Genomic DNA, 14,496 nt, shown 5'->3' on the forward strand with positions numbered 1-14,496 from the left:
AACTTGCATGACTTGGGTGCATTCCTGTGAGTGGGCTATAGCTCAGTCATGCAAAAAGGGGAGGGGTAGGACTGTGGGCCTAAGACGGGGCTGACAAAATGGATTCAGTGCGGTTCAGCCACACAGCATCACTGGGGACCATGACAAGAGCAGTTTATTCAGGTGGTTGAGTTGAAAGTTTGATTAATTGGTTCAAGAGAGAGTGGGATGGGTGGAAGTACAAGTTGTGAGTATTAGCAATTCTTTAGAGAATTTCTGTTATAAACAGGAGTGGGGAAATATGAGGTCAACATTATGTTCCCCTGTACCTTTCTCCTATTCCCAAATTCCACCTGACGTCATCCACTTCTGGTCACTTCTGGTTTGGGATACTTGTACGTGGAGGCATACTGGCTGGTATAATAGTTTGGGATTCCCCCTTTATTACCTATTTTATTTGTATAATGAGAAGATAACTAAACTTACATATTAAGTGTTAAGTATCTCTTACAGCATTTTAACTCCAAAATTGCAGAGAGGAGTATGAGAATAGTTTTTTAATCATTATTTCACCATACACAATATTATCTAACTTTACCTCTTATATTTGAAGTTTTTTATACCTGATTAATGTCCATATTTATGTGTAGGTGAAAAATAATTTACCACAGTAAGGTTTATAGTTATAGTTTTATGTCAAATTATATAACCACAAATACTAGAAGGCAGTATAGCAGAGTCTCAGGGGCAAGGGCTCTGGAATCTGACTGCGTGGGTTCATATTCTGGCTTAACCTATCCAGGCCCAATTTCCTTATCTAAACTGGAGATAATAATTGTAAAGGTATTATAAGGATTAAATGGGGAAATACATGTAAAGTGCTTAGACTAGTAAACACTTACTAAGTATATAGTAAGTCCTTGATAAAGTTAACTAGTGTTATTACTAAGCAGTGAATCAACTGTCAGTAAGAGAAGACCTGATTTACAGTGGCTTAAACCAGAAGGGTTTGTTCTGCTCACACAGCAGGCACCCTGAAGATAGGTGGCTGCTAAAATTTGCTCATTTCTACAATGCCAGGGTTTGGCCTCACTTCAGTTCCCTTGGACTTTTCCCTCATGATTACACCACCACCAATCACCACATTCTCAAACAAAGGCATTCAAAGGCAGAAAGCAGGAGGCAAGGAAACAGAATTTCTGCCCCTGCGCCTTTCTCTTTTTAGGGAGGAAACCACCACTCTGTGTGTTGTGTTGTGTTCTTCAAGATTGTCTTAGTTTGAGAAAGCCCTCTGGCTAAACAATGGAGGTGCTGGCTTTGGGTGGTCAGGCAGTCCTAAGTGCACTGATGTGGTCCACATGAGGGGCACGGATGGGCGAGGCACCAGCTTGCTGCTACAGCTGTCTAAAGGGCATCTGATGTGGTACATATATACCTGGAATACTGCTCAGCCATAAAAAAGATTGAAATAATGCCATTTCAGCAACATCAATGGACCAAGAGATTATCATACTAAGTGAAGGAAGTCAGACAGAGAAAGACAAATACTATATGATATCACTTATATGTGGAATCTAAAATATGACACAAATGAATTTATCTACAGAACAGAAACAGACTCACAGGCATAGAGAACAGACTTGTGGTTGTCAAGAGGGAGGGGGTTGGGGGAGGGATGGATTGGGAGTTTGGGATTAGCAGATACATACTACTATATATAAAATAGATAAACAACAAAGTCCAACTGTATAGCACAGGGAACTATATTCAATATCCTATAACAAACCATAAAGGAAAAAAAATTTTTTTTAATAAAGGGCATCTAAAAATCTTACACATTCAAGAACACGCTTCTAATTTCTACCCCCAAACCTGCTCTTCCCACATGTTCCCCATCTCAGTAGGTGGCAGCTCCATCCTTCCTGTTACTCAGACCAAATGTTGGAGTCCTCCTTAATTCCTCTGTCTTACACATCACATTCAATTACACTGTAGTTAATAAATCCTGTCAGATCTGCCTTCAGATTCTGTCCAGAATCCAACCGCTTTCATCACCCCTGTCATCACCATGCTGACCCAACCCACCATCGTTTCTTGCCTGTATTATTTCAGTAGTTTCCTGACTGCTCTCCACTTTCTCCCCCACCATCCTTTTAAAAGCTAGATCATAATTATGTCACCTTCTTGCTCAGAACCCTCCAGTCTCACTCAGAGTAAAAGCCAGTTTCTTCTCACGGCCTGTAACTCCTCTAAGAGATTTGGTCCTCTCCAACTCTGCCCTTGCCTGCTACTCGCCCTCTAGCTCAGGCTGCCCCAGCTGCACTGACCTACTTGCTGTTCTTCAGTCATGCCAAGCATGCTCCCACGTCAAGACCTGCCCCTTCTGATGGGCACAGTCTTCTGCCACAGAGCTTCCAGGCTTGATTCCTCACTTCCTTCAAGTCCCCGATGTCACCACCCTGAAGCCATCCCTGCTCCTCTCCGTACTCCCTGCCCTCCTCGCTGTTTTAGTTTTCTCCATCTAACATGCTATACATGTGTATTTATATACATGGATGTACTATGCTTCTTTATTTATTTTCTATCTCCCCCACAGAAATGTAAGTTCTGTGAGGGAAGGGACTTTCTTTTTTTCCCTGTTTTACCCCTAGTGCTTGGAACCTAGTAGGCACTTGGGGGGAAAAATGCTGAATGAGTAAATGAATGAGCAAACAATATTATTAAAAAAAAAAAAAAAGCTGACTGCCTGATGACCAGACTGCAGCCGTGACACAAACTGCTCCATCTTTTTTTTTTTTTTAAACAGAAACCATTCTATTTATTTATTTATATTATTTATTTATTTTTGGCTGCGTTGGGTTTTAGTAGCGGCACGCGGGATCTTTCTTTGCAGCGCATGGGCTTCTCTCTAGTTGTGGCACAGGGGTTCCAGAGCGCGCAGCCTCAGTAGTTGCGGCATGCAGACTTAGTTGCCCTGCTGTGTGTGGGACCTTAGTTCCCTGATCAGGGATCGAACCCACGTCCCCTGCTTTGGAAGGTGGACTCTTAACCACGGGACCACCAGGGAAGTCCCAGCAAACAATATTGAACATTCAGTTTGCTTCAAGCTTTGTGTGTACAAGGCTTTGTGCATTTTCTTTCCGTGTTTTATGATTAATACCTTTTATGAATAATTATCAAAATGAGATTATTGAATAGGAAGGTAAAGGCATTTTTTGGCTTTTAATAAAAATAATCAAATTGTTTTCCAAAATATTTAAACCAGTTATGTAGAGGGCACCAGTTATATGATGGTCCTGCTAGGCAGTCTACATTTAAACTTTTCCATAAATTTTATAGGAAAGACTAGAAAAATTGATTATTTTTCCATATTTATTTATAACCATCAATAGTACTGTTACATTTTTCTTTTCAGTTTTTTTTTTTTAAACTTTGGGTTTATTTATTTATTTTTGGCTGTGTTGGGTCTTCATTTCTCTGCGAGGGCTTTCTCTAGTTGTGGCAAGTGGGGGCCACCCTTCATCGCGGTGCGTGGGCCTCTCATTATCGCGGCCTCTCTTGTCGCAGAGCACAGGCTGCAGACGCGCAGGCTCAGTAGTTGTGGCTCACGGGCCCAGCTGCTCCGCGGCATGTGGGATCCTCCCAGACCAGGGCTCGAACCCGTGTCCCCTGCATTAGCAGGCAGATTCTCAACCACTGCGCCACCAGGGAAGCCCTCTTTTCAGTTTTATTGAGATATAATTGACATACAGCACTGTATAAGTTTAAAGTGTACAGCATAATGATTTGATTTACATACATCGTGAAATGATTATCACAATAAGCTTAGTGAACATCCATCACCATATGTAGATACAAAAATTAAAGAAAAAGAAAATTTTTTTCCTTTTGATGAGAACATCAATGTATTTTTAAATAAATTAATTAATGTAATATAAATATTACTTTAAAAAATTAAAATCTCACCCACAGGCTTTCTTTTTTTTTTGTTTTATTCTTTTTTTTTCTTTTATTATCAGTCATCAATTTTATACACATCAGTGTATACGCGTCAATCCCAATCGCCCAAATCAGCACACCACCATCCCCACCCCACCGCGGTTTTCCCCCCTTGGTGTCCATACGTTTGTTCTCTGCGTCTGTGTCTCAACTTCTGCCCTGCAACCTGGTTCATCTGTACCATTTTTCTAGGTTCCACATACATGCATTAATATACGATATTTGTTTTTCTCTTTCTGACTTACTTCACTCTGTATGACAGTCTCTAGATCCATCCACGTCTCAACAAATGACTCAATTTCGTTCCTTTTTATGGCTGAGTAATATTCCATTGTATATATGTACCACAACTTCTTTATCCATTCGTCTGTCGATGGGCATTTAGGTTGCTTCCATGACCTGGCTATTGTAAATAGTGCTGCAGTGAACATTGAGGTGCATGTGTCTTTTTGAATTACGGTTTTCTCTGGGTATATGCCCAGTAGTGGGATTGCTGGATCATATGGTAATTCTATTTTTAGTTTTTTAAGGAACCTCCATATTGTTCTCCATAGTGACTGTATCAATTTACATTCCCACCAACAGTGCAAGAGGGTTCCCTTTTCTCCACACCCTCTCCAGCATTTGTTGTTTGTAGATTTTCTGATGATGCCCATTCTAACTGGTGTGAGGTGATACCTCATTGTAGTTTTGATTTGCATTTCTCTAATAATTAGTGATGTTGAGCACCTTTTCATGTGCTTCTTGGCCATCTGTATGTCTTCTTTGGAGAAATGTCTGTTTAGGTCTTCTGCCCATTTTTGGATTGGGTTGTTTGTTTCTTTAATATTGAGCTGAATGAGCTGTTTATATATTTTGGAGATTAATCCTTTGTCCGTTGATTCGTTTGCAAATATTTTCTCCCATTCTGAGGGTTGTCTTTTCGTCTTGTTTATGGTTTCCTTTGCTGTGCAAAAGCTTTTAAGTTTCAGTAGGTCCCATTTGTTTATTTTTGATTTTATTTCCATTACTCTAGGAGGTGGATCAAAAAAGATCTTGCTGGGGCTTCCCTGCTGGCGCAGTGGTTGAGAATCTGCCTGCTAATGCAGGGGACACGGGTTCGAGCCCTGGTCTGGGAAGATCCCACATGCCGCGGAGCAACTGGGCCCGTGAGCCACAACTACTGAGCCTGCGCGTCTGGAGCCTGTGCTCTGCAACAAGAGAAGCCGCGATACTGAAGAGGCCCGTGCACTGCGATGAAGAGTGGCCCCCGCTTGCCGCAACTAGAAGAAGCCCTCGCACAGAAACGAAGACCCAACACAGCCAAAAAATATATATATAAAAAAATAAATAAATAAAATATAAAAAAAAAAATAGCCAGCATAGTTTGTTTAAAAAAAAAAAAAAAAGATCTTGCTGTGATTTATGTCAAAAAGTGTTCTTCCTATGTTTCCCTCTAAGAGTTTTATAGTGTCCAGTCTTACATTTAGGTCTCGAATCCATTTTGAGTTTATTTTTGTGTACAGTGTTAGGGAGTATTCTAATTTCATTCTTTTACATGTAGCTGTCCAGTTTTCCCAGCACCACTTATTGAAGAGACTGTCTTTTCTCCATTGTATATCTTTGCCTCCATTGTCATAGATTAGTTGACCATAGGTGCGTGGGTTTATCTCTGGGCTTTCTATCTTGTTCCATTGATCTATGTTTCTGTTTTTGTGTCAGTACCATATTGTCTTGATTACTGTAGCTTTGTAGTATAGTCTGAAGTCAGGGAGTCTGATTCCTCCAGCTCCGTTTTTTTCCCTCAAGACTGCTTTGGCTCTTCAGGGTCTTTTGTGTCTCCATACAAATTTTAAGATGATTTGTTCTAGTTCTGTAAAAAATGCCATTGGTAATTTGATAGGGATTGCATTGAATCTGTAGATTGCTTTGGGTAGTATAGTCATTTTCACGATATTGATTCTTCCAATCCAAGAATATGGTATATCTCTCCACCTGTTGTTATCATCTTTAATTTCCTTCATCAGTGTCTTCTAGTTTTCTGCATACAGGTCTTTTGTCTCCCTAGGTAGGTTTATTCCTAGGTATTTTATTCTTTTTGTTGCAATGGTAAATGGGAGTGTTTCCATAATTGCTCTTTCAGATTTTTCATCATTAGTGTATAGGAATGCAAGAGATTTCTGTGCATTAATTTTGTATCCTGCAACTTTACCAAATTCATTGATTAGCTCTAGTACTTTCCTGGTGGCATCTTTAGGATTCCCTATGTATAATATCATGTCATCTGCAAACAGTGACAGTTTTACTTCTTCTTTTCCAATTTGTATTACTTTTATTTCTCTTTCTTCTCTGATTGCCATGGCTAGGACTTCCAAAACTATGTTGAATAATAGTGGTGAGAGCGGACACCCTTGTCTCGTTCCTGATCTTAGAGGAAATGCTTCCAGTTTTTCACCATTGAGAATGATGTTTGCCATGGGTTTGTCGTATATGGCCTTTCTTATGTTGAGGTAGGTTCCCTCTATGCCCACTTTCTGGAGAGTTTTTATCATAAATGGGTGTTGAATTTTGTCAAAAGCTTTTTCTGCATCTATTGAGATGATCATATGGTTTTTATCCTTCAATTTGTTAAGATGGTGTATCCCATTGATTGATTTGCATATATTGAAGAATCCTTGCATCCCTGGGATAAATCCCACTTGATCGTGGTGTATGATCCTTTTAATGTGTTGTTGGATTCTGTTTGCTAGTATTTTGTTGAGGATTTTTGCATCTATATTCATCAGTGATATTGGTCTGTAATTTTCTTTTTTTGTAGTATCTTTGTCTGGTTTTGGTATCAGGGTGATGGTGGCCTCATAGAATGAGTTTGGGAGTGTTCCTTCCTCTGCAATTTTTTGGAAGAGTTTGAGAAGGATGGGTGTTAGCTCTCCTCTAAATGTTTGATAGAATTCACCTGTGAAGCCATCTGGTCCTGGACTTTTGTTTGTTGGAAGATTTTTAATCACAGTTTCAATTTCATTCCTTGTGATTGGTCTGTTCATATTTTCTGTTTCTTCCTGGTTCAGTCTTGGAAGGTTATACCTTTCTAAGAATTTGTCCATTTCTTCCAGGTTGTCCATTTTATTGGCATAGAGTTGCTTGTACTAGTCTCTTAGGATGTTTTGTATTTCTGCGGTGTCTGTTGTAACTTCTCCTTTTTCATTTCTAATTTTATTGATTTGAGTCCTCTCCCTCTTTTTCTTGATGAGTCTGGCTAATGGTTTACCAATTTTGTTTATCTTCTCAAAAAACCAGCTTTTAGTTTTATTGATCTTTGCTCGTTTCCTTCATTTCTTTTTCATTTATTTCTGCTCTGATCTTTATGATTACTTTCCTTCTGTTAACTTTGGGTTTTGTTTGTTCTTCTTTCTCTAGTTCCTTTAGGTGTAAGGTTAGATTGTTTATTTGAGATTTTTCTTGTTTCTTGAGGTAGGCTTGTATAGCTATAAGCTTCCCTCTAGAACTGCTTTTGCATCATCCCATAGGTTTTGGGCCATTGTGTTTTCATTGTCATTTGTCTCTAGGTATTTTTTTATTTCCTCTTTGATTTCTTCAGTGATGTCTTAGTTACTTAGTAACGTATTGTTTAGCCTCCATGTGTTTGTGTTTTTTACGTTTTTTTCCCTGTAATTCATTTCTAATCTCATAGGGTTGTGGTCAGAAAAGATTCTTGATATGATTTCAATTTTCTTAAATTTAGTGAGGCTTGATTTGTGACCTAAGATGTGATCTATCTTGGAAAATGTTCCATGCACACTTGAGAAGAAAGTGTAATCTGCTGTTTTTGGATGGAATGTCCTATAAATATCAATTAAATCTATCTGGTCTATTGTGTCATTCTAAGCTTCTGTTTCCTTATTTATTTTCATTTTGGATGATCTGTCCATTGGTGTAAGTGAGGTGTTAAAGTCCCCCACTATGATTGTGTTACTGTCGATTTCCTCTTTTATAGCTGTTAGCAGTTGCCTTATGTATTGAGGTGCTCCTATGTTGGGTGCATATATATTTATAATTGTTATATCTTCTTCTTGGATTGATCCCTTGATCATTTTGTAGTGTCCTTCCTTGTCTCTTGTAATGTTCTTTATTTAAAAGTCTATTTTATCTGATATGAGTATAGCTACTCCAGCTTTCTTTTGATTTCCATTTGAATGGAATATCTTTTTCCATCCCCTCACTTTCAGTCTGTATGTGTCCCTAGGTCTGAAGTGGGTCTCTTGTAGACAGCATATATATGGGTCTTGTCTTTGTATCCATTCAGCAAGCCTGTGTCTTTTGGTTGGAGCATTTAATCCATTCACGTTTAAGGTAATTATTGATATGTATGTTCCTGTGACCATTTTCTTAATTGTTTTGGGTTTGTTTTTGTAGGTCCTTTTCTTCTCTTGTGTTTCCCACTTAGAGAGGTTCCTTTAGCATTTGTTGTAGAGCTGGTTTGGTGGTGCTGAATTCTCTTAGCTTTTGCTTGTCTGTAAAGCTTTTGATTTCTCCATCCAATCTAAATGAGATCCTTGCTGGGTAGAGTAATCTTTGTTGTAGGTTCTTCCCTTTCATTACTTTAAGTATATCATGCCACTCCCTCCTGGCTTGTAGAGTTTCTGCTGAGAAATCAGCTGTTAACCTTATGGGAGTTCCCTTGTATGTTATTTGTCATTTTTCCCTTGCTGCTTTCAATAATTTTTCTTGGTCTTTAATTTTTGCCAATTTGATCACTATGTGTCTCAGCGTGTTTCTCCTTGGGTTTATCCTGTATCGGACTCTCTGCGCTTCCTGGACTTGGGTGGCTATTTCCTTTCCCATGTTAGGGAAGTTTTCGACTATAATCTCTTCACATATTTTCTCTGGTCCTTTCTCTCTCTCTTCTCCTTCTGGGACCCCTATAATGCGAATGTTGTTGTGTTTAATGTTGTCCCAGAGGTCTCTTAGGCTGTCTTCATTTCTTTTCATTCTTTTTTCTTTAGTGTGTTCTGCAGCAGTGAATTCCACCATTCTGTCTTCCAGGTCACTTATCCATTCTTCTGCCTCAGTTATTCTGTTATTGATTCCTTCTAGTGTAGTTTTCATTTCAGTTATTGTACTGTTCATCTCTGTTTGTTCTTTAATTCTTCTAGGTCTTTGTTAAACATTTCTTGCATCTTCTCGATCTTTGCCTCCATTCTTATTCCGAGGTCCTGGATCATCTTCACTATCATTATTCTGAATTCTTCTTCTGGAAGGTTGCCTATCTCCACTTCATTTAGTTGTTTTTCTGGGGTTTTATCTTGTTCCTTCATCTGGTATATAGCCCTCTGCCTTTTCATCTTGTCTGTCTTTCTGTGAATGTGGTTTTTGTTCCACAGGCTGCAGGATTATAGTTTTTCTTGCTTCTGCTGTCTGCCCTCTGGTGGTTGAGGCTATCTAAGAGGCTTGATGGGAGGCTCTGATGGTGGGTAGAGCTGACTGTTGCTGTGGTGGTCAGAGCTCAGTAAAACTTTAATCCACTTGACTGTTGATGGGTGGGGCTGGGTTCCCTCCCTGTTGGTGGTCTTGCCTGAGGAAACCCAACACTGGAGCCTACCTGGGCTCTTTGGTGGGGCTAATAACAGACTCTGGGAGGGCTCACGCCGCCAAGGAGTACTTCCCAGAACTTCGGCTGCCAGCGTCACCATCCCCACAGTGAAACAGAGCCACCCCCTGCCTCTGCAGGAGACCCTCCAACACTAGCAGGTAGGTCTTGTCCAGTCTCCCCCGGGGTCACCGTTCCTTCCCCTGGGTCCCGATGTGCACACTATTTTGTGTGCGCCCTCCAAGAGTGGGGTCTCTGTTTCCCCCAGTCCCGTCGAAGTCCCGCAATCTATTCCCACTAGCCTTCAAACTCTGATTCTCTATGAATTCCTCCTCCCGTTGCCGGACCCCCAGGTTGGGAAGCCCGACGTGGGGCTCAGAACCTTCACTCCAGTGGGTGGACTTCTGTGGTATAAGTGTTTGCCAGTCTGTGAGTCACCCACCCACCAGTTATGGGATTTGATTTTACTCTGATTGCGCCCCTCCTACCATCTCATTGTGGCTTCTCCTTTGTCTTTGGATGCGGGGTATCCTTTTTGGTGTGTTCCAGTGTCTTCCTGTCGAATACCGTCCAGCAGCTAGTTGTGATTCCGGTGTTCTCGCAGAGGGAGTGAGAGCACATCCTTCTACTCCGCCATCTTGGTTCCTCCCACTGTTTACATTTTTATTTTCTCCTCCTGATGTCTATAAACATAATTCCACATAGCTTCAATATAATTTGCCATTCTTATCTTTTCATACTAAATTTCAATTTTTGATTCACAGTTATACTTTTTTTTTTTCTTTCATAGTTATACTTTTTAACATTGGATTCAGAAGGTTTCATTGAATTGGTCCATTTTTTAAATTGGTGAAAAATTGGAAATAACCTAAAATAAACTATTGTAAACATCTTCATAAATACAACTTTTCTTTTTCTACTTAAAGATGTATGTTTTTGATTCTCCATTAATCAACTTGCTTGGACAATAGTGTATTAAATAGAAGTTGTTAAGAGTGTTTATGAAGTCAAAAAAAAAGCTTATGAATTGTCTGCCAATTGTTATTTCAAGACAGTGATATTTTAATAATCAAATAGTACATACAAAGAAGTTAAGATTTGTGGTATCACACTAATTACATATTGTTATTAAAAATTTATATGATATGTAAAGCATTCTTAAAATAGCTAAGTTGCCTTTTGCTATAATATTAGAAATGGAAACATATATAAATAAAACATGTATATGTGAAACATATTAGGAATTCTGTAATATTAGTACCTGGCGGTATATAATACGGCATCATGGAATGAGAATACAATTAAAAATTTTTTTTTATTTAGCGTGATTAAACAAAGTGGAAATGTAACTGAAGTATACAAGCTCATTGAGGTATTTTAAGAGTAATTTTATTTCTTGGTCTATTTTTTGTATTTGCCTCAGTTATTTGGAGACATAGAGGTAAGCCAAATCAATAGCTGGGTATATACTTAGATCCAGGTGAGTATAGGGGTAAGATAATGGTGTGAATTGTGTCACATTTATATTGTAGTTATGTATGCCTAAAAAAGACGGGAACTTTTATTAGAAAATTTTTTTTATCTCCTAACACAAAAAGTATAATTAAAAAAATTTTTAATACAAATGTATTTGCATTAGTTTCTGAAAGTAAAGGAAGGGTATACACATACAAACCACATGCATACAGACATCTTTTTTGGAGGGTAATTAAGTTAAAAAACAAAATAAAATAGCACAAAAAGAACTGAGCTCCTATATATTTTTAAGAGGCATGTTAAATCACACAGAATCATGTGGTGATTATCAATAAGCTACACTCTATGAAATATTTATCCTATATTACCACATACACTCTATTTTACACTCCATCCTAATGCTGCTAAAATGTAGAAAGCAGCAGCATAGCACAGGGAGATCAGCTCGGTGCTTTGCAATGACCTAGAGGGGTGGGATAGGGAGGGTGGGAGGGAGGCTCAAGAGGGAGGGTATATGGGGACATGTGTATGCATATGGCTGATTTGCTTTGTTGTGCAACAGAAACTAACACAGAATTGTGAAGCAATTATACTCCAATAAAGATCTATTAAAATAAATAAATAAAATAACATGAAATAGTAGATTTGAAGGATAAAAATAACCATTTTAACCTATGATGTTTGTTTTCAGTAAATTCAAATTAAATATTTAAATGTGAATTTTAATATATGGCTTGTTCTAAATAAAATATTAACACGTAGGTCTAGTTTTTGCAACCAAATATTTCATATAAAGATACTTGCCTCTTTACTGCTGAAATATAGGATAAGTCTCCACATTTCACTCTTTTATCCAGTGGGTTTCATTTGTTTTTTTGTCTGTTTTCTATATGAAATCAAAGGAGCAGTGAAGGCTGACAGGCTTATAGGAGAGTAACATTGACTCACCTACCACCCAGCAACTTGCAGTCTTATAACTTTTACTGTTTTTACATAGAAAAATTCATCTTAAATTGAAATTTTGGTCCAATTCTGAAGATTCTGTTTGGCAGAAGTCATGGGTGTACCTGTGTTTTGCTATCCTTGAGATTCAGAAATGCCAAAGGTGTTCTAAGATTCAATAAACTTGAGTGTTTCTGCATGATACATAAAATGTATCATACTTTGGGATTTTTAAAAATTTTATTTTTCCATTTCTGCACATCTCAATACTTTTGTTTTAGTTAAAATAACTTGTTAGTGTAGAGAACTTATATTTTTAAAAAATGCTGGCTTATGTAAAACCTTTTTACAAAACGATCCTTTTTTTAATGGCCTTGGCATCATTGTCCAGTGCCTGTTTGATTCCTTTCAAACTGTACACTTTTGAGAGTTGCTCTGTAGACCTTTGGTGCATCTTGATTCCTTCTTTCGTGCTTTGTCAAACATAGGATTGGCCACAAAGAAACCTGTAAGTAATGGAAGGAAACACTCTGCTGGTAAAGAATGTTATGGTCCTGAACCTCTACCACCTGGTGTGTCTGGTTTTCTGCCGTGGCGTACTGCAGAACGTGCAAAAAGCAACAGGTAATGTGTTTGCATTCCCTGTCTTTTTCAGTCGTTCAGAATTCTTTATTTTGGAACTTCCATTACGTGGGCGGTCTCTGGTGCTTTCTATAGAGGAAAGAAGATAACTCACACATGGCTTCTGCCTAATGAGCCGTCTAAGGAAGAAAAACAGAAAGTAATTGGGAGTTTCAAGTTGTTTCTCAAGTGTCACAACAGAGGTAACCCCGTGGGAGTCATGAGGAGACTAAAATTATCTCCAATTGTGCAGGTGAGAAAAGTTTCACTAAAGGCAGGTGTAGTTGAGCCAAGCCCTACAGCACAGAAGTAGGAATTTGGATATGTACGAATGGGAAAAAAGACATTTTAGGCATGGGAAGCAGTTTAATGCAGAATGGATGAGAAATCTGCATTAGACCTATTCTAAATCAACTGGCTTATTAACTCAGTAAATCAGATTTAGTGAGTCAAACTAGCTTTAGCTGATTACTTATCCAGGGGATAGCTGTTCATAGTAATTTTTGTCATAGAACAGTAAATAAAATTGTTGAATTATAGCTTTAGGCTTGCTAAGTGAAATAGATTGCTCTAGATGATTTTCACGTGACTTACTTGGTAGTATTCATGAAATTGGGGGTTAACAATTGCTTAAGAAAACAAAGAGAACTGATTTTAAATAGTACTTGAAGGAGTTACTGTGTAAAGTATCTGTTCAGTAGCTCATGTTAAATGGATGTTTATAATCCTTATTGGACAACCAACTAATTTTTTGCAAATGGTAATGTGAATTGCTGTTGCATAAACTATAGTGTTGAATCCCCAGTCTTTGCACTTGAGTTTAACAACTCTGTGGTTTCCTATCTTCTTGGTGAGACACTTAATCTCAGGTCCATCCTCGTCACACAGAGTGGTAAATTAGAGAACGATTAATATCACCATTTAAAGAAGTGAGACTGAAATCTCAACCGTCCTGAACATAGGAGCTGAAGGGGCCTCTCGGCAGTTCAGAGAGTTATCACCAAGCCAGTCGGCTGAATTCTGTTCAGTTTTCTCCATAGCAGAGCCCTCCAGGTCCTTCTTTTGAGCTTATTTATTTTTATACACAATTCTGTATGGATACTGTACATAATACTAAATAGTTGTATTAACTGGATTTAACTGGTGATGTATTTACATCAAGATCTAACTTCGTTTTGTTGATATCTTTTTAAGGGCTTTCCATTCATCAAAGCTCGTGATGTATGTAATCAGGTGCAGGTATGTAGCTATCATATTTATGATATGTAGGGGTTGAATTGGGAAAGGTGGGTGGTCATTCTTTTTGCTTTTTAAACTGACAGAGCCTTACAAGAAGCATTTCCCTCTCTGAAATAAATCCACGTAAAACTTGTCTGGTTGCTCTCCCAATGCAACCGTGTAATTGTGTGGATTTCTCACACAGCTGGCAGCCTTGTGGTTATGTCTGTGAACAAGGAAGCCTGTTCTCCAGTCTGCAAATCAGCTGTTACCCAGTGAAACGAACGAACTTGACTGCCATTTCTGACCCCTCATATGGAGCTGTCATACTCAAGAATGTTCATATGTTTTCAAGAAATGTTGTTTGCAGGCCGTATGTACAAATTCCTGATCTGAAAGCCAATATAAAGCAACATCTCCCAAACCTCTGCTCTCTCACCAAGGCCACACACATTCCCTCGCTTATGGCCTCATGGCAAGCTAGTACTGTCAGTATCAGATTCTCCTTCCCAGTGGTCTTGGGAGACCGCATAGTTGCTCTGTGAAAGGCACCACTGCTGAGGTTGAGAGAAGAGCACCTTGGGTGTCAGTCCTGCGCTTGCATGCCCAGAGGGAGGGGTGTGCGCCTCGTTCTCCTGTTGGGAGTTTCCTCTGCTGCAGGTTTGCTGCTTGTTGTGAAAACGATGTCCTAGTGA

At 38.8% G+C, this 14,496-nt stretch overlaps 1 protein-coding gene across 3 annotated transcripts in view; it reads left to right on the forward strand.

Annotated features, from left to right (window-relative positions):
* The window catches only part of LOC132362741 (centrosomal protein of 78 kDa-like), a 38,006-nt gene that overhangs the window by 9,984 nt on the left and 13,526 nt on the right, over nt 1-14,496 (forward strand). The window contains exons 3-4 of one of the 3 annotated variants that reach the window (XM_059917731.1): nt 12,451-12,586; nt 13,778-13,822. In XM_059917731.1, the coding sequence (XP_059773714.1) occupies nt 13,803-13,822 (20 nt within the window). In that variant the 5' untranslated portion in view covers nt 12,451-12,586; nt 13,778-13,802. Of the gene's footprint in view, nt 1-4,993; nt 6,007-12,450; nt 12,587-12,617; nt 12,837-13,777; nt 13,823-14,496 lie in introns of those variants that run through there. The other 2 variants (XM_059917730.1, XR_009502461.1) reach the window with 2 other exon arrangements.

Source organism: Balaenoptera ricei, chromosome 3 (genome assembly GCF_028023285.1).
Source record: "Balaenoptera ricei isolate mBalRic1 chromosome 3, mBalRic1.hap2, whole genome shotgun sequence".
NCBI lineage: Eukaryota > Metazoa > Chordata > Mammalia > Artiodactyla > Balaenopteridae > Balaenoptera > Balaenoptera ricei.